We start from the raw sequence: 20319 nt of genomic DNA on the forward strand, positions 1-20319 counted from the left end.
CCAGGAGGAGGCAATGATACCCCAGCCCAAAGGCTCAAAAACCTCCCCCACTTCCTCCCAACCCCAGTCATTCTTTGCCTTTCGTCACAGGAGGATGGCAGGGAAGTGTTGGAAAATTCAGAGTAGTCTCTTATGGAGGGTAGTAGTCTCTTATGGAGGGTAGTACTCTTCGAGATGGGACTGGAGTTTTAAGTAGTCTTGTCAGCCTCTCAGTGAGAGCATTGACGGAAGTTAGTCTGAAGATGCAGGGAGAGTCTTTCTGCGAACCCATCCAGACTCATATTAACAGCTCCTTAAGCAATCAGCGTTGACGAGTTTCGCTACCTTCTTTCTTCACTGATGTCCAAGTCAGATGAGCTGCTGCAATCTGTCAAACTTGAAGGACCGTGTCACTGTTCCACAGCATAGATTCCGGTAAGATCGTTTCATTACTTTACACTTATGTTAATGTTGGAAAACAGGGTCATAGTGTGGCTCCTTTTGCTTTATGGAATCAAGCGTTAATATCTCCTGAGGAGGATTATTAAACAATGGGGAATAATCTTATATGTTTGATTTTATGCTGCTTTTATGTGTGAGATGTTATGGGCTCATAGGCTGTTATGGAATATACAGGTTTCACTTTCACTTTGAGAGCTATGCAGCTTACAAGCTTGGCACGCTTTTTCTCATAGCAAGGACGGTCCTGCATTGTGCACCATGTGGCTTTCAGTCCCTCTTTCCTAACCAGGTGTCCATCAGAGAGGAGTCATAAATCTCTTTACTGTCTGGGTCATAGGAGGTGGGGAGTGCCCCAACCATTGCGGTATAAGGGTGCCGTGTTTTATTTTCTATAGTTCTCCGGTTATTGCTCTAGCGATGGAGGTTTCTGTTACTTTAGAGCAGTGATTTTTAACTTTTTTTATGCCATGGCACACTTTTTTACATTAAAAAATCCTGTGGCACACCACCATCCCAAAATTTTAAAAAAATCACACATTTTAGCCTAATACAGCATATATATATATATATATATATATATATATATATATATATATATATATATATATATATATATATATATATATATATATACATACACACACATACTGTATGTATTGTGCTGTTATGCCATGCCTCCTACAAACTACCCCTGCACTGGGAGTAAAAAACAAACAAAGTTTAAAAAATATGTCACACTGTTGTCAGTCTGCCGTGGCACACCTGAGGATCTCTCACGGCACACTGGTTGAAAAACACTGCTTTAGAGGGTACTCCCTCTATTCCTAAGAGTAATTCCTGTTTATATTGTGAGGAGGCCTTAGATCCGCCCCCTCTCAATTATGTTTCATATGCCTTGATAATGTGATTATATCAGACATGTTTGATACCACTGAGACGTCCACCTCTGAGGAGTTGTCGTCCAGTGAGGTGCGTACCCTACATTCATCTCTCTCTACACATGCAGTTTCCCATGATCCTCTATCTGGAATGGGCCTTTTTTTCCTCCAGACGTTACTGCGCAGTTCAGACGGCGGTGTCTGTGGCCTTTAATGCTTTACCTCGCCCTGCTAAGCGCAAGCGAAAGGTTACATATTGCACTCCTTCCCAGAGTACATCAGATAATTTATTGGATTTAGCTGATACGTTATCCGAGGATGAAGTTCTTTCTGAGACTTTAGAGTATGAACATCCTTGGTCGGAGTCTGCTGCCTCTAAACCTCCGCCTGCGGAGGAACCAGACTTTTGTTTTAGGATTTTGCGCTGTCTTCTAAAGAAAGTTTTGACGAATTTAGAGGTTCCAGAGACCAAATTGCCTGATGAACCTTTGATTCCTAAATTGGACAGAGTTTGAGGACAGGGTGGTACCTTATTCTTCCCTGTTCCTGTTAGATAACGAATATTATTAAGAATGAATGAGGCCATGGGTAAAAGATGAAAACTCTGTTAAGAAAGATGTTTCAACATGCAGGATATTTGTTTCAACCCGCGGAGGCTGTTGCTGTGGTTGCTGGAGACATTACCTACTGGTGCGACTCCTTATAGGATTTGATCGAGGTGGCGGGTTCCCTCAACGTTATTCAGGAAAGAATTAAGGCCTTGAGGGTTGCTAATTCTTTTATCTGTGATGCTATTAAGCAAATTATTTGCCTGAATGTTAAGGCTTCAGCTTTTTCTGTTAAGGCCCGTCGGGCTCTGGCTGAAGTCATGGTCTGCGGATATGACTTCTAAGTCTAGACTTCTTTCCCTCCCTGGTAAGGGAAAGATTTTGTTTGGTCTAGGCCTGGACTCTATTATCTCCACGGTCTCAGGGGGCAAGGATTCCCTCCTACCGCAAGAGAATAAGATCTAGTCTAAGGGATGAAATTCCAATTTTCGTTCTTTTCGTTCTGATAAAGCCCATCGTCAGCAGTCCTCTGCTAAGCCAGAGCAAACCAAGATCTCTTGGAAGCAGGCTCAGTCCTGGAATAAATCCAAGCAGAGCAAGAAGCCTGCCGAGTCTAAGTCGGCATGAATGGCTGGTCCCTGGTCCTCTTCTGGATCATGTAAGGGGCAGACTGTCGCTCTTTTAGTCGATTGGTTCAGGGATGTGCAGCATCCATGAGTCCTGGAGGTCATAGCTCAGGGTTACAATATAGGTTTCACGTCTCAGGGCAGATTTCTCCTCTCAAACCTGTTTACCAGACGAGAAATGAGGGATGCCTTTCTGGGGTACATACGGGATCTGTCCTCCTAGAAGTTATTGTCCCGGTGCCTATCGCTGAGAGAGGTTAGGGATACTTTTCTAACTTTTTCGTGGTCCCAGAGAAGGAGGGAACTTTCCGTTGGATTCTGGACCTAAAGTGCTTTAACAAGTTTTTAAATGTCCCCTCGTTCAAGATGGAGACAAGAAGGTCCATTCTTCCCCTCGTTCGAGAAGGGCAGTTCATGACCATGATAGATCTAAAGGATGCTCCCATTCGTAATCTCTCCTCTATCTTCTTCGATTCTATGGATGGAAGATAATTCTAGAGAGAGTTCTCTTATATCAAGTACCAGGGTAGAATTCCTGAATACTATATTAGACTCCATAGACATGAGAATATTTTTTTTTTTTTTTTTTGAATCAGCTTTATTTGTAACTCAAGAGGTTTACAAGAATCGGAGACGCAGCTCCAATATATTACATTCATGAGCTAATTCAGTTTTCTTAAAACATATCTAAATCAAATTATAATAACAATGTTGTATGACTAGTTATTCTTTTTTCACATATATTACCATGTTTCTGAAACTTAACTTCATATTTTTTCCAAATACACTCAATCAACTGACCACCTCATTATTAGTATTATGCTGCTCCCTCTGTTTGTGTGGTGTAACATAGATTTCCCATTTTATGGTCATCTCCGCATACACCTCCATTCTGTCCTTTTTCAAATATTGTAGTTCTTCCATATCCAGGAAGTCAGAGACCTTCCTGCTCCACAATTTCACATTTGGGACCTCTTTGCTCTTCCAATTTTTAGCTATTAAGAATTTAATGCTATTAGTCATGATAAAAAATAGTTTAAGGTAGGGTTTAAATTTAATCTTAGGGTGTTTATTCATAAGCCATATTAGGGGGTCTAATGGGATCTGTATTTCTAGTATGTTCTCTATTTCTTTTATCACTGCTCTCCAGAAGTCTTGAATAGCCGAACACCACCACAAATATGGGCCATTCCACTTCCTACATGGCCACAACTCCAACAAATGTTATTAGCCTTAGGATATATTCGGTGTATTCTACGAGGGGTATAATACCATCTATGTAAAATCTTAAGGTTTAATTCTACTGTTGATGAAGAGCTTGAAGTTTTTAATGTAGATTGATAAATTTGCTGGCGACATGAGAATATTTCTAACAGACCAGAGACGTTGTAAGCTAGCTTCCACATGTCTTGCCCTCCAGACCTACTTAAGGCCATCTGTGGCTCGGTGTATGGGGGTAATTGGTCTCATGATGTCCAGCATGGACATCATTCCCTTTGCCAGGTTTCACTTCAGACCGTTGCAACTGCGCATACTGAGGCAGTGGAACGCGATCATTCGTATCTGTTTTAACAGATTTCTCTGGACAATCGATCGAGAGAATCGCTCTCTTGGTGGTTTTGTCCGGATCACTTGTCCCGAGGGACGTCCGTCTTAAGACCATCCTGAGTGATTGTGTCTACGGTCGCGAGTCTGTCAGGATGGGGAACTGTTTGGGGTGCCCGTAAGGCACGGGAACTATGGACTCAGGAGGAATTCTCCCTCCTTACCTCATTTTGGAGCTTCGGGCTCTGAAGGCCTGGCCTCTGCTGGGTTCTTCCCAGTTTATCGGATTCCAATCAGATATTATATCCTCGGTGGCTTACATCAACCATCAGGGGGGAACGAGAAGCTCCCTAACTATGAGGGAAGTATCTCGGATTCTGTAATGGGCAGAGACCCACATCTATATTCCGGGTGTGGAGAATTGGGAAGCGTATTTCCTCAGTAGACAATTCTTGTATCCGGGGAATGGTCTCTCCATCCCGAAGTGTTTGCGGAGATTTGCAAAAGGTAGATCTTATGACGTCTCTATACCAAGCTACCCTGATATGGGTCGAGGTACAGGGATCCTCAGGCGGAGCCAACAGATGCATTTGTGGTGCCTTGGAGGTTCAATCCAAATTTATCTTTTCTGTCCGTTCCCTATACTTCACTTGTGTAGTGGTTAGAATCCAGCAAGAGCAGGCGTCTGTGATACTGATTGCTCCAACTTGTCCGCGAAGGATATGGTTCGCGGATCTAGTGCGGATGTCATCATCTCCTCTGTGGAAGTTACCTTGTCGCAGGAATCTGCTAACCAAGGTCTCTTTGTTCATCAATGTCTAGATTCTCTGAGACTGACTGTGTGGAGATTGAACGCTTAGTTCTAGCCAAGAGAGGGTTTTCTGAGAGAGTTATTTATACTGTATTCAATCTCGTAAGCCGGTTGCTCGTGACATCTATCATAAGATGTGGAGGACCTACTTATTTATTCTCCAGGATGAACTGGAGAAGAGCTTTTCTGCAAGTCCCCTGAAATTTGAGCTTCCAGATGTACAATCATTTGTTAAGGCTCTGCTAGGATCAGACCTGTGTTTATATCTAATGCTCCTCCTTGGAGTTTAAATCTTGTTAAAGTTTTGCAATGGGTTCCGTTGGAGCCTATGCATTAAGTAGACATTAATTTGTAGTCTTGGAAGGTTCTGCTGGCTATTGCTTCTGAGCGCAGACTATCTGAGATTGCTGCCTGGCAATACATCCCTCCTTATCTTGCGTTCCATACTGATAAGGCTGTTCTACGAACCAAGTTAGGTTTTCTTCCTGAGGTTGTGTCAAATCGCAACCACAATAAAGAGATTGTGGTTCCTTTCTTATGTCCTAATCCTTCTTCATGGAAGGAACGTTTACTACTACATAATTTGGATGTTGTTTGTGCCTTGAAGTTCTATCTTCAGGCTATGAAGGAATTTAGACAAACTTCTTTCTCTGTTTATTCTATTTTCCCGTGAAGCGTAGGGGTCAGAGGGCCTCTTCGACTTCCTTATCTCTTTGGCTGAGGAGTGTCATCCGTTTAGCATAGAGACAGCGGGACATAAGCCTCCTCTGTGGATTACGGCTCACTCTACGAGAGTGGTGGTTTCCTCTTGGGCCTTCAAAAATGAGGCCTCTATGGATCAGATTTGTAAGGCGGCTACCTGGTCCTCCTTACATACTTTTTCCAAATTCTCAAGTTTGATGTTTTTGCTTCTGCTGAAGCAGCCTTTGGGAGAAAGGGTTTTGCAGGCTGTGGTGCCCTCAGATTAGGGTCCACCTCTCTTTTTACCCTCCCGTTAGCATTCAGTATCCTCTAGAGCTTGGGTATATGTTTCCCACAAGTAAGGAATGCAGCTGTGGACTCTTCCCATATTAAGAAGGAAAACATAAATTATGCTTACCAGATAATTTCCTTTCCTTCTCTATGGGAAGAGTCCACAGCTCCCGCCCGTGTTCTCCGAGGGGCGGCCCTAAATTTAAATTTTTTTCTTCTGGCACCTTTTTCACCCTGATATTTCTCCTACTGTTCCTTGTTCCCTCTGCAGAATGACTGGGGTTGGGAGGAAGTGGGGGAGGTATTTGAGCCTTTGGCTGGGGTGTCTTTGCCTCCTCCTGGTGGCCAGGTTCAGTATTTCCCACAAGTAAGGAATGCAGCTGTGAACTCTTCCCATACAGAAGGAAAGGAAATAATTTATTTTTTGTCCCCTTTTCCTGTAATTCCATTTTGAAATTGTGAGCTTTTCCAGTTCCTGTTAGAAATGAAAGTGCAGAACACTGTTATATTCCACACAGCCATTAGCTGCACACTCTAGTGACCTATTTATAACTGTCCCTAATTGGCCACAGCAGAAAAGGTAACTTAAGTTCCAAAATGGCAGCTCCCATTGTTTTATAGACACTAAAACTTTACACTTATTTTGTCATTATTTAAACAGCTAATGAAACTTTTAAAAATACATCTACATGCTATTTTCAGACTAATTTTTTCTTTGAATGCTTCATTCTATCTAGCATAGTGTTTAATATATAAAAAAAAACTACTTTTCCATGCTTTATTTGAAGCTTTTAGATAATTTGTTTTCCTGTTGCAGTTTTGGCACTCAGACTCAAAACGGTCACCATCACTACTCTAGCCTGTCAGAGAAGTGAACCACGAACAATATAATGTACATTCCATGCTTTTTAAACAAAAACACTTTCTTACTTTCAATATATTTTTATATTTAATTATAATTTTTTTAAATTGACAGAGAAATAGTTTTGGTTAGCAAAATACTTTGCATTCCTATCACACCCGTTTAGATTGTACTTAAGTATCTTATGTTTTGTAGGTGCCAGAAACTGCTATCACCAGCTGTTCATGAGCAGTCTGCTAATGGATTTGAAATACAAAAAGCTTTTTGCCATCCGTTTTGCAAAAGTAAGTCAAATATTAAATTGAGAAAATTAATAAATTGTCATCACTAACTGCTTATTTAATAACCGGGAACATAAAAAAAAATGACAATCATGATTCCATCAAAATGAGTGATAGCTAATTTTTCCTGTGTTGTATTTTATTGAAATGCTAGTGATTTATGATTTAGTGCTTGATTACGAGTGATGCGTTAACAGTTACGCATGAGCGAAAAAGGTTTTGCGAGCGTCTGGTTTTACACTCGTATTGCAAGTTGAAATTAAAGACGATCGTTTGTTTTTTTGATGCTTTTTGTGACACTTTTTGTTTCGCGAAACAGTTAACCACAGCTCAACTGCACTCAAAGTACAGTTACACTCAGAATTACACCATCTATTACATTTTTTTTCCAAAAATATTGCACAAAAAAGTTATAAGGGCTCATGTGATAGAAAAAAAAGCAGGCAAAGGGCTTTAACATTGAAATACATACAGATACATGTCTAAATATGTATTTGTGTGTATATGTGTGTGTGTGTGTGTAAATGCATATTTGTGCAAAAAAACATCAGATATATGAAGAAATATTTATTAATAAATAGAACATATTGTGCTATGTGAAGAACTTTGGAATGTGAAATATTCATATTTTTACTTTGGATTAGTGCAATTGGGTTTACACGCGATTAGGATGTTAGGTTTTTCCCCCACTTTTTTTGCTCCATTGAATTCTACGGGGGAATAGGTTGTCACACATTCAATATAGTAAGTTCAACTTTTTATGCTTGTCTGGTTAGCGTGCGAGCAATACATTTTTACTTTCAACTTGTAATATGGGCACAACCCGACACTTGCAAAAACTTCTAGCGCAGTTAACACTCGACCAGGAATGTTAAATAGTGTTCCACTTGTAATCTGACCCATACTCGGCTATTGGCTTACTGGCAAGATAGACTGTACTAATTAAATGTTTTTTTGCAGACTTAAGTATTTTACTATTGGCAGTAGGTAGTAAAATGGGATCAGTGTTTTTGTAGTCATTACAGTATAACTAAAAATGTTCTCTCTCAAAAACAAGTAATTTAGGCTAGCAGTGATGTATGTTTTTACTTTTCTAAGCACTGGGAAATTAATATTAGAGTAGAGCATTACAGGGGCATTGGAGTAATGTGTTAATTTTAATGCATTACTTCTAATTCCTTAGCAACAACAGTACAGGGAAGTACTTACTATGCTGCCTGCATAAACAAGAGTTACCCTATCTTAATTCCACTTCCTCCATGCAGGAGTTATATCTAGTCAGAGGCTGTAGTGCCCCAGTGTTTTTCACATCATGCTATTATTATTATACTTTATTTAGGAAGCGCCAACATATTCCACAGCGCTGTCCGTGGGTACAAATAATTTAAATAAAACAATAATATAAAACTTGTAGGAGACAAAACTAAATTTGACAAATACATACAGGAAGAATTGAGGGCCCTATTCCTGTGGGAATTTACAGTCTAGAAGAGTAGAAGGTTGAGAAACAGGAGGTGGGGGCTGCAAGAGTGAGAATGTTGTTAATACCAAGTAATATGAGGGCGTTGGTGAGAGCTTTGTATCTAAGGGTGAGAATTTTGAATTTAATTATGCTGTGAATGATGGAGCCTATGAAGGGAATTGCAGAGAGGGGCAGCAGATACAGAGCGACTGGAAATGTGGATTAGCCTAGCAGAGGCAAATAGGATTAATTGAAGGGGGGGGGAGGCGGAAAAGAGGAAGGTCAGTAAGTAGGTTATTGCATAGTCAAGTCAGGAAATTACAAGGTGTCAGCGCTCAGGAAAGGGTGAATCTTGGATATATTGCGTAGGAGTTTGTGGCAGGATGAAAAAGCGATTGGATGTGGGGGATGAAGGATAGATTTGAGTCAAGTGTAACTCAAAAGTAACGGACTTGGTGTGATGGGGAGATGGTTATGCGGTCAACAGGGATAGAAAAGTCAGAAGTCGGCATAGAACTAGTGGGGGGGGGGATTAGAAGGAGCTCAGTCTTGGACATGTTAATCTTTAGGTGGTGAGAGGCCATCCAGGAAGAAATGCCAGATAAGCCAATGTCGATGTGAGAAAGGACAGAGGAAGAGAGAACAGGGGTGGAGAGGTAGATCTCTGGGTGTCATCAGCATAGAGGTGATATTTGAAGCATTAGCTGTTGATAAGTTTACTGAGTATTCTTTGTCTCCAGGATGCACATGCATGGTTTCTCTTTTTAAGGGGACATGAAACCCAAAACCTTTATTTCATGATTGAGACAGAACATACAATTTAAAACCAATTTCAAATTTACTTCTATTATCACTTTTGCTTAATTCTGTTGGTATCTTTTGCTGAAGGAGCAACTTTTCACTACTGGGAGCGAGCTGAGCACATCAGATCTGCCAATGATAAGAGAGCATATATGTACAGCCACCAATCCGGAGCTGGCTCTCAATAGTGCTTAGCAGCTCCTAGGCATGGTTTTCATTAAGGACACCAAGAAAACAAAGCAGATTAGATAATAGAAGTAAATTGGAAAGTTGTTTAAAATTGCACGCTCTATCTGAATTATGAAAGACAAATTTGGGGTTTCATGTTCTTTTAAGGTAGTGATGGGAATAAAGGCTAGGGTAATACGGCCTCTGCCTGTGGCCTGTTTTTAGAAAGAAAAAATAAGCGAGTCTGGTTGGAGACAGCAGATATAGGTCCAATTTAAAGGAATATTCTGATTAATTAGTGCATGTCATTTTTGCATTAAAACGTCCCTTTAAAATTTGCATTATCAAAACATTCATATTTTTTTTATTGCTTCCCTATTCTGCAGTCCAACCAGGGAATTGGATCATCACCCCAATGTTCCTTTAGTCTTAAAGTGAGAGAGGGATGTTAAAACTTTTCATATTAGTGTTTTCTTTATGAGGCAGTGAAGAAACGTTACAGACTATATTTATTTAGACAGATATATACTGAAAAGAGGAGGAAGTACTCTGCATTTCACATGGAGTGCAGAGCAGTGTGGGATGGGGATGTAAGGCCAGATTCAATGCTAAATGAGGGGCACTGCAGATGGAATTGCTAATTTAACCCCTTTTATCACTTGAGGGTTTACAAAATGCATACCAGGCTGGTGTGTATTAGAGGTGAATTTCCCCCTTGTTGTCTAGAATTACCAGCAGTTGCAGAGAGATTTTATGGCGGATGATCACGAGCGAGCAGTATCGGTGGCTGCTCTGTCTGTCCAACTCTTCACTGTTCCCACACTGGTGAGTAAATAGCCATGTTTTGTGAACTGATAGATGCCACTCCTTGTCTTTCTTCCCTTCCTCTCAATAGAATTATGAGCGATTGCAGAGTGATTATGTGAAAGATGACCACGACAGAGAGTTCTCAATCACTGACCTTTCGGTACAGATATTCACAGTCCCTTCACTTGTAAGTATCTGAGCTGCTGTAAACATTCCCGGCAGTTTCCCAACCATGTCTGTACTTGTAAGTATTTCTGCAAAACAATGAGCATTTTTGTTACATGCATTAATTTAGTGTTAATTCTGTGCAGGGACAGTAAACATCTTGAATTTACAATTTATTTCTGCTGTCTTGCAATAAATTAACATTCTAGAATAGCAAGAAAAAAAATCTGAATGCGTTAACACATTGTTTCTCTTGTTAAGTGTATCCAGTCCACGGATCATCCATTACTTATGGGATATATTCTCCTTCCCAACAGGAAGTTGCAAGAGTCCACCCACAGCAAAGCTGCTATATAGCTCCTCCCCTAACTGCCATTACCAGTCATTCTCTTGCAAGTCTCAACATAGATAGGAGGTCGTGAGAGTCTGTGGTTTTTTATACTTAGTTTATTTCTTCAATCAAAAGTTTGTTATTTTTAAATGGCACCGGAGTGTGCTGTTTATCTCAGGCAGTATTTGGAAGAAGAATCTGCCTGCGTTTTTTCTATGATCTTAGCAGACGTAACTAAGATCCAGTTGCTGTTCTCACACATTCTGAGGAGTAAGGTACTTCAGAGGGGGAATCGCGTGCAGGTTTTCCTGCAAATAAGGTATGTGCAGTAAAATATTTTTCTAAGGAATGGAATTGACTAAGAAAATACTGCTGATACCGAAGTAATGTAAGTACAGCCTTTAAATGCAGTGAAAGCGACTGGTACCAGGCTGATTGATAGAGATATATGCTAAGGTATGTGCAGTAATATATTTTTCTAAGGAATGGAATTGACTAAGAAAATACTGCTGATACCGAAGTAATGTAAGTAAAGCCTTAAATGCAGTGATAGCGACTGGATCAGGCTTATTAATAGACATACATACTCTTATAAGAATGTGTTTTAAAACGTTTGCTGGCATGTTTAATCGTTTTTTAACATATGTTTGGTGATAAAACTTATTGGGGCCTAATTTTTCCACATGGCTGGCTTAAATTTTGCATAGAAACAGTTATAGGGAAGGTAATCCACAGCTCAGCTGTGGCAGTTTTGTTGTGTCTGTTTAAAGAAATGTCGTTTTTTTTTTCTTTTTTTATCTGTTTTTTGCATTAAGGGGTTAATCATCCATTTGCAAGTGGGTGCAATGCTCTGTTAACTTATTACATGTACTGTAAAAATTTTGTTTGATTTACTGCCTTTTTTCACTGTTTTTCAAATTTTGACAAAATTTGTTTCTCTTAAAGGCACAGTAACGTTTGTTATATTTGCTTGTTAACTTGATTTAAAGTGTTTTCCAAGCTTACTAGTCTCTTTATTAGTTCTAACATGTCTAACATAGAGGAGGCTCTGTGTTTATTATGTTTAAAGCCATGGTGGAACCCCATTTTAGAATGTGTACCAGATGTACTGATTTCATGTTAAACAATAAAGATCATTTTTTGTATTTAAAAACATTATCACCAGAGGATTCTGTCGAGGGGGAAGTTATGCAGACTAACTCTCCCCACGTGTCAGACCCTTTGACTCCCGCTTTAGGGACTCACACTCAAATGGCGCCAAGTACATCAAGGGCACCCATAGCGTTTATTTTACCAGAGGATTCTGTCGAGGGGGAAGTTATGCCGACTAACTCTCCCCACGTGTCAGACCCTTTGACTCCTGCTCCAGGGACTCCCGCTCAAATGGCGCCAAGTATATCAATGGCGCCCATAGCGTTTATTTTACAAGACATGGCAAAGGTTGTGTATAATACACTGGCAGCAGTATAAATAGTCAGACTACCTGAAATTAAAGGAAAGCAAAACAGCTCTGGGGGTAGATACAGAGCATACAGACGCTTTAAGAACCATGTCTGATACTACCTCACAATATGCTTAGTCTGTGGGTGATATTTGTGACTCAGGGAAGATGATTTAACCTGATTCTGATATTTCTACATTTAAAATTTATGCTTGAGAACCTCCACTTGTTGCTCAGGGAGGCTTTAGCTGCTCTGAATGAATGTGTACAATCGCAGTGCCAGAGAAATTGTGTAGACTGGATAAATAATATGCAGTGCCGGTGTGTACTTATGTTTTTCCAATACCTAAAGAGGTTTACTAAAATTTTTCATAAGGAATGGGATAGACCAGGTGTGCCGTTCTCTTCCCCTCCTATTTTTTAGAAGAATGTTTTCTAATAGTTGCCACCACACGGGACTTATGGCAGACAGTTCCTAAGGTGGAGAGAAGAGTTTCTACTCTAGCTAAGCGTACCACTACCTCTGGCGAGGACTGTTGTGCTTTTTTAGATCCAATGGATAAAAAATGTTTATTCAACAAGGTTTTATCCTGCAGCCCCTTGCACGCATTGCTCCTGTCACTGCTGCTGCGGCGTTCTGGTTTGAGTCTCTTGATGAGGCTTTACAGGCTCCATTGGATGAATATATTTGACAAGCTTAGAGCACTTAAGCTAGCCAATTCCTTTGTTTTCTGATGCCTTTGTTCCTTTGACTAGACTAACGGCTAAGAATTCTGTTTTTTACTATACTGGCGCGCAGAGCGCTATGGCTTATATCATGGTCAGCTGTCGTGACTTTAATAAATAAGCTACTTAACTTCCCTTCAAGGGGCAGACCCTATTCAGGCCTAGTTTGAAGGAGATTATTACTTATATCACTGGAGGAAAAGATCATGCCCTTCCTCAGGACAGGTCCAAATCAAGGGACAAAAAAGGCCTAATTTTCGTGCCTTTCGAAAATTCAAGGCAGGTGTGGCATCAACTTCCTCTAAGGCAAAATAAGAGGGAACTTTTGCTCAGTCCAAGGCGGTCTGGAGACAACCGGACCTGGAACAAAGATAAGCAGGTCAAGGAGCCTGCTGCTGCCTCTAAAACAGCATGAGGAACGGACCCCTATCTGGTAACGGATCCTATAGGGGGCAGACTTCATTCTTCGCCCAGGCGTGGGCAAGAGATGCCCAGGATCCCTGGGCATTGGAAATTATACCCCAGAGATATCTTCTGGATTTCAAAGCTTTCCCCCCCAAAAAAGGGGAGTTTTTGCCTTTCACATTTATCTGCAAACCAGATAAAGAAAGAGACATTCTTGCATTGTGTACGTGACCCATTCAGTTCCAATAGAGGAACAGGGACACAGTTTTCCTCAAATCGGTTTGTGGTTCCCAAGGAAAGGAAACCTTCAGACCTATTTTGGATCTAAAAGATCTTAAACAAATTCTTTAGAATTCTATCATTTAAGATGGAAACTATTCGTACCATCTTAACTATGATCCAGGAGAGTCAATAGAGGACTACAATGGATTTGAAGGATGCTTATCCTCACATTACGATGCATAAAGATCACCATCGGTTTTTCAGGTTTGCCTTTCTAGACAGGCATTACCAGTTTGTAGCTCTTTCCTTTGGGTTAACTACAGCCCCTAGAATGTTTATGGAGGTTCTGGGGTCACTTTGGCGGTCCTTAGGCCGCGGGGCATAGAAGTGGCCCCTTATTTAGACGACATCCTGATACAGGCGTCAAACATCCAAGTTGCCAAGTCTCATACGGACGTAGTACTGGCATTTCTGAGATCGCATGGGTGGAAAGTGAACAAGGAAAGAGTTCTCTATCCCCAATATCAAGGGTTTCCCTCCTAGGGATTCTGATAGATTTTGTAGAAATTAAAATTTACCTGACGGACTCCAGGTTGTCAAAGTTTCTAAATTTCTGCCGTGTTCTTCATTCCATCCGCGCCCTTTGGTGGCTCAGTACATGAATGTAATCGGCTTAATGGTAGCGGCAAGGGACATAGTACCGTTTGCACGCCTACATTTCAGACCACTGCAACTATGCATGCTCAGCCAGAGGAACGGGGATTACACAGATTTGTTCTCCTGTTAAATCCGGACCAAGAAACCAGAGATTCTCTTCTCTGGTGACTATCTCGGGTCCATCTGTCCAAGGGTATGACCTTCCGCAGGTCAGATGGGACAATTGTTACAACAGATGCCAGCCTTTTAGGTTGAGATACAGTCTGGAACTCCCTGAAGGCTCAGGGATAGTGGACTCAGGAGGAGACCCTCCTTCTAATGAATATTCTGGAACTGGGAGCGATATTCCATGCTCTTCAGACTTCAGTTAGCAACTCTGAGGTACATCATATTTCAGTCGGACAATATCACGACTGTGGCTTACATCAACCATCAAGGGGGAACAGAAGTTCCCTAGCAATGTTAGAAGTCTTAAAATAATTCACTGGACAGAGACTCACTCTTGTCTAAAAGCTATCCCTATCCCAGGTGTTGAGAACTGGGAGGCAGATTTTCTAAGTCGTCAGACTTTTCATCCGGGGGAGTGGGAATTCCCTCCGGAGGGGTTTGCACAAGATCAAGCAGGAGAGTGCTTTGGTGCTTTTGACAGCGCCTGCGTGGCCACGCAGGACCTGGTATGCAGATCTGGTGGACATGTCATCCTTTCCACCACGGTCTCTGCTTCTGTGACAGGACCCTCTACCTCAGGGTCTTTTCAACCATCTAAATATAACTAATCTGAGATGGACTGCCTGGAGACAGAACGCTTGATGTTATCAAAGCATGGCTTCTCCGAGTCAGTAATTGATTCCTTAATACAGGCATAAAAGCCTGTCTCTAGGAAAATTTAACATAAGATATGGTGTAAATATCTTATTGTTATGAATCCAAGGGTTACTCATGGAGTAAAGTCTGGATTCCCAGGATATTATCTTTTCTCCAAGATGATTTTGAGAAAAGGGTTGTCAGCTAGTTCTTTAAAAGGACAGATTTCTACTCTGTCTATTCTTTTGCACAAGCGTCTGGCAGGTATTCTAGACGTTCAGGCATTTGGTCAGGCTTTGGTTAGAACCAAGCCTGTGGTTAAAAATGTTGCTCCGCCATGGAGCTTAAAGCTGGTTCTTAAGGTTCTTCAAGGAGTTCCATTTGAACCTTTTCATTCCATAGATATCAAACTTCTATCTTGGAAAGTTCCTTTTTGGTAGCTATTTCCTCGGCTCATAGAGTCTCCGAGTTATCTGCGTTGCAATGTGATTCTCCTTATCTGGTTCTCCGTACGGATAAGGTAGTCCTGTGTACCAACCTGGGTTTTTACCTAAGGTGGTATCTAACAAGAATATCACTCAAGAGATTGTTGTTCCATTCTTGTATCCTAATCCTTCTTCAAAGAAGGAACGTCTATTACACAATTTGGACGTGGTTCGTGTTTTAAAGTTTTACTTACAAGCTACTACAGATTTTCATCAAACATTCACCTTGTTTGTTGTCTATTCTGGACAGAGGAGAGGTCAAAGGACTTCAGCAACCTCTCTGTCTTTTTGGTTAAAAAGCATAATTCATTTAGCTTATGAGACTGCTGGACAGCAGCCTCCTGAAGGGATTACAGCTCATTCTACTAGAGCTGTGGTTTTCACTTGGGCCTTTTTTAAATGTGGCTTCTGTTGAACAGATTACAAGACGGAGTCTTGGTCTGCGTTTCATACTTTTTCAAATTTAACAAATTTGATACCTTGCTTCTTTGGAGGCTATTTTTGGGAGAAAGGGTTTTTTACAGGCAGTGGTAACTTCCGTTTAAGTACCTGCCTTGTCCCTCCCATCATCCGTGTACTTTAGCTTTGGTATTGGTATCCCATAAGTAATGGATGATCCGTGGACTGGATACACTTAACAAGAGAAAACATAATTTATGCTTACCTGATAAATTTATTTCTCTTGTAGTGTATCCAGTCCACGGCCCGCCCTGTCACTTTAAGGCAGGTAATTTTTCCATTAAACTACAGTCACCACTGCACCCTATGGTTTTCCTTTCTCTGCATGTTTTCGGTCGAATGACTGGTAATGGCAGTTAGGGGAGGAGCTATATAGCAGCTTTGCTGTGGGTAGACTCTTGCAACTTCCTGTTGGGAAGGAGAATATATCCCATAAGTAATGGATGATCCGTGGACTGGATACACTACAAGAGAAATAAATTTATCAGGTAAGCATAAATTATGTTTTTTCAGTAGCAAAACCACCCACCACTTGCCTTATTTGAGAAGAGCCAGTCAGGACTTGTTACTGGAGTAGACACAGCTAGCGACTGCCACTTTGTTTTGTAGTGCCTCTTTTCTCTTGTAAGATGTATCGAGTCCACAAATTCATCCTTTACTTGTGGGATATTCTCCTTCCCAACAGGAAGTGGCAGAGAGAGCACCCACATCAGAGCTGTCTATATAGCTCCTCCCTTAGCTCCACCCCCCAGTCATTCTCTCTGCCTGCTTAAAGGGACACTAAACACCTGCTGCAAATTCTGCAAACTAACTTCTGCTTTTAATTCATAAATGTACTCCAAATCTAGTAAAAAGGGATTTTTAGGCAGTCTGTGCAGCTTACCCCCAGTATATTCAAGAAGAGTGTTGTCAAACAGAATTGTGATACTGAGCTCAATGCTGCTATGTATGCTGCCATGTTGTAACGCACGTTGCTCACAGGCACAGCAGTCAGGTGATGTTCATGGCAGATAATTGTATAAATTAAGTTAAGAGGATTATCAGAATGCTCCCTCACTGTGGTGCTAATCGAGTGCTGTATAAACATCATGTGTGGCTCATTTATATAAATAAACATTCAGTTTGTACATTCATTGTTTTAAAATCAAAGCACTGTGTTTTTTTGTGTTAGAAGAAATACGTCTGCACAGCTAGAGGAGGAAGGAGGGGGAGAGACATGCTCGCAGCTGAATAACGCTGTATTTACATTCTACTATAAGATTTATGCACTTAGTGCAATAGATTAGCAGGCTACACCAGGAGGAGGAAGGAGTGGGGAGAAACATGCTCGCAGCTGAATAATGCTGTATTTACATTCTACAACAAGATTTATGCACTTAGTGCAATAGATTAGCAGGCTACACCGGGAGGAGTGGGGAGGAGGAAGGAGGGGCATGCTCCGTGGGAAGAAGGCAGCTGGATAACACAGTACTTCAAACATTTTACAGACTAGACATTAAAAAGACGCTTACACACTTAGTGCATAAATCTTGTAGTAAAATTATGTAAATAGAGCTTTATTCAGCTGCCTTCTTCACACGGAGCATGCCTCTCCCCCTCCTTCCTCTTCCCCCGTGCAAAATGGTAAGGGAGTGACTGGACCCTTGTGGTAGCAAGCACACTATGCTGAGCAAGTTCAAACCTTTCTTCATCTGTTTAAAATGGTAAGGGAGTGACTGGACCCTTGTGGTAGCAAGCCCATGGAGGACTCCACATGTTAAGCAAACAGTACATGTTGGTGTGCAAGCTTCACAATGATTTTTATGTATGCAATTCTTGTAAAATCAACTTTATTTTTTTTATAATATAGATTATTTCATTAGGTCCATAAATTGTCACACCTCTATAAGATTTACTTTCCTCCTCCCCCTCCTCCCCGTGTAACTTGCTATTTGCAAAACAAACATTCCTCTAGCTGTGCAGACGTATTTCTTCTAACACAGAAAAAGTTTTGAGTGCTTTGATTTTAAAACAATGAATGCACAAACTGAATGTTTATTTATATAAATGAGCCACACATGATGTTTATACAGCACTCGATTAGCACCACAGTGAGGGAGCATTCTGATAATCCTCTTAACTTTATTTATACAATTATCTGCCATGCACATCACCTGACTGCTGTGCCTGTGTGGCAATATGGCGGCATACATAGCATTACCAAGCGCCGGATCAGCAGCCTTATTGAAGACACTCTTCTTGAACTGTTTAGGGTAAACTGAGCATCAAGGATAGGGATTAATGCTTAGTTTGTTATTATTAGTAAGTATAAGTTAGTTTAAACAATTTTTAGAAGGTGTTATAGGTCCCTTTAACTGCTAGGAAGGGCAAAGTGAGTGTGGTGACAAAAATGTTAGTTTTTATTTTCTCAAGCAAAAGTTTATTTTAAATGGTACCGGTGTGTACTATTTACTCTCTGGCAGAAAAGAGATGAAGATTTCTGCAGGGAGGATGATGATTTTAGCACTTTGTAACTAAAATCCACTGCTGTTCTCACAAGGACTGAAGAGTACAGGAAAACTTCAGTTGGGGGAACAGTTTGCAGGCTAAACTTCTTTGAGGTATGTTCAGCTTAATATTTTCTAGACGGACACTGTTAATTCTAGAAAAGGCTGGCAATATCCCCATGATGGAAGGGTAAGCTGTATTCAGAGACTTAGAAAGAATCCCAGCTAGGCACAAAGGGCTCATTAGTTACTGGTGACACTGATAAGGAAAAACGTTTTTATTATTGTTGCAATAACGTTTTTTTGAGAGACTTTGAGGGGTCTTTGTGGCTTATTTAAGGGTTAGTAACCCACATGGCTAGTTTAGGAAACACTCTGTTGTGTTTCTTCTAGGCCCCATGACATTGAGTGAGGTGGGAGGGGCCTATTTTCAGGCCTCAGTTGCGCAGTTTATTTTCTTCAGAGACATCCAGCTGCTTCTCCAGAGGGTCCTGCTGTGTTTGAGGGCTGTAAAGAAGTTTTTTTCTTTCATGTAATTAGCAAGAGTCCATGAGCTAGTGACGTATGGGATATACATTCCTACCAGGAGGGGCAAAGTTTCCCAAACCTCAAAATGCCTATAAATACACCCCTCACCACACCCACAAATCAGTTTTACAAACTTTGCCTCCCATGGAGGTGGTGAAGTAAGTTTGTGCTAGATTCTACGTTGATATGCGCTTCGCAGCAGGCTGGAGCCCGGTTTTCCTCTCAGTGTTGCAGTGAATGTCAGAGGGATGTGAAGAGAGTATTGCCTATTTGAATTCAATGGTCTCCTTCTACGGGATCTATTTCATAGGTTCTCTGTTATCCGTCGTAGAGATTCATCTCTTACCTCCCTTTTCAGATCGACGATATACTCTTATATACCATTACCTCTACTGATTCTCGTTTCAGTACTGGTTTGGCTTTCTACTACATGTAGATGAGTGTCCTGGGGTAAGTAAGCCTTATATTTTGTGACACTCTAAGCTATGGTTGGGCACTTTTATATAAAGTTCTAAATATATGTGTTTAAACATTTATTTGCCTTGATTCAGGATGTTCAATATTCCTTATTTCAGACAGTCAGTTTCATTATTTGGGATAATGTATATGAATTAAAACATTTTTTCTTACCTTAAAAATTGACTTTTCTTCTGTTAAGTGTGATCAGTCCACGGGTCATCATTACTTCTGGGATATTACTCCTCCCCAACAGGAAGTGCAAGAGGATTCACCCAGCAGAGCTGCATATAGCTCCTCCCCTCTACGTCACTCCCAGTCATTCTCTTGCACCCAACGACTAGATAGGATGTGTGAGAGGACTATGGTGATTATACTTAGTTTTATATCTTCAATCAAAAGTTTATTTTAAAATAGCACCGGAGTGTGTTATTACCTCTCTGGCAGAGTTTGAAGAAGAATCTACCAGAGTTTTACTATGATTTTAGCCGGAGTAGTTAAGATCATATTGCTGTTTCTCGGCCATCTGAGGAGAGGTAAACTTCAGATCAGGGGACAGCGGGCAGATGAATCTGCATAGAGGTATGTAGCAGCTTTTATTTTCTGACAATGGAATTGATGAGAAAATCCTGCCATACCGATATAATGTCATGTATGTATACTTTACACTTCAGTATTCTGGGGAATGGTACTTCACTAGAATTACACTGTAAGAAATACATAAAACTTTTTAATAACTAAGAAATTATGTTTAACGTTTTTGCTGGAATGTAAAATCGTTTTCATTTGCTGAGGTACTGAGTGAATAAATGTTTGGGCACTATTTTTCCACTTGGCAGTTGCTTGATCTTTTTTCTGACAGTTTCTGTTCTCTCTCACTGCTGTGTGTGAGTGGGAGGGGCCGTTTTTTGGCGCTTTTGCTACGCATCAGAAATTTCAGTCAGCAGCTCAT

General features: G+C 40.8%; 1 protein-coding gene across 1 annotated transcript in view; it reads left to right on the forward strand.

The window, feature by feature from the left end:
- Positions 1-20319, forward strand: part of UBR2 (ubiquitin protein ligase E3 component n-recognin 2) — a 689885-nt gene that overhangs the window by 115537 nt on the left and 554029 nt on the right. The window contains 2 exon segments of the mRNA XM_053712365.1: positions 6879-6967; positions 10122-10220. Of these exon segments, the coding sequence (XP_053568340.1) occupies positions 6879-6967; positions 10122-10220 (188 nt within the window).

The sequence above is a fragment of the Bombina bombina genome, chromosome 4, assembly GCF_027579735.1.
Source record: "Bombina bombina isolate aBomBom1 chromosome 4, aBomBom1.pri, whole genome shotgun sequence".
NCBI classification, from domain to species: domain Eukaryota; kingdom Metazoa; phylum Chordata; class Amphibia; order Anura; family Bombinatoridae; genus Bombina; species Bombina bombina.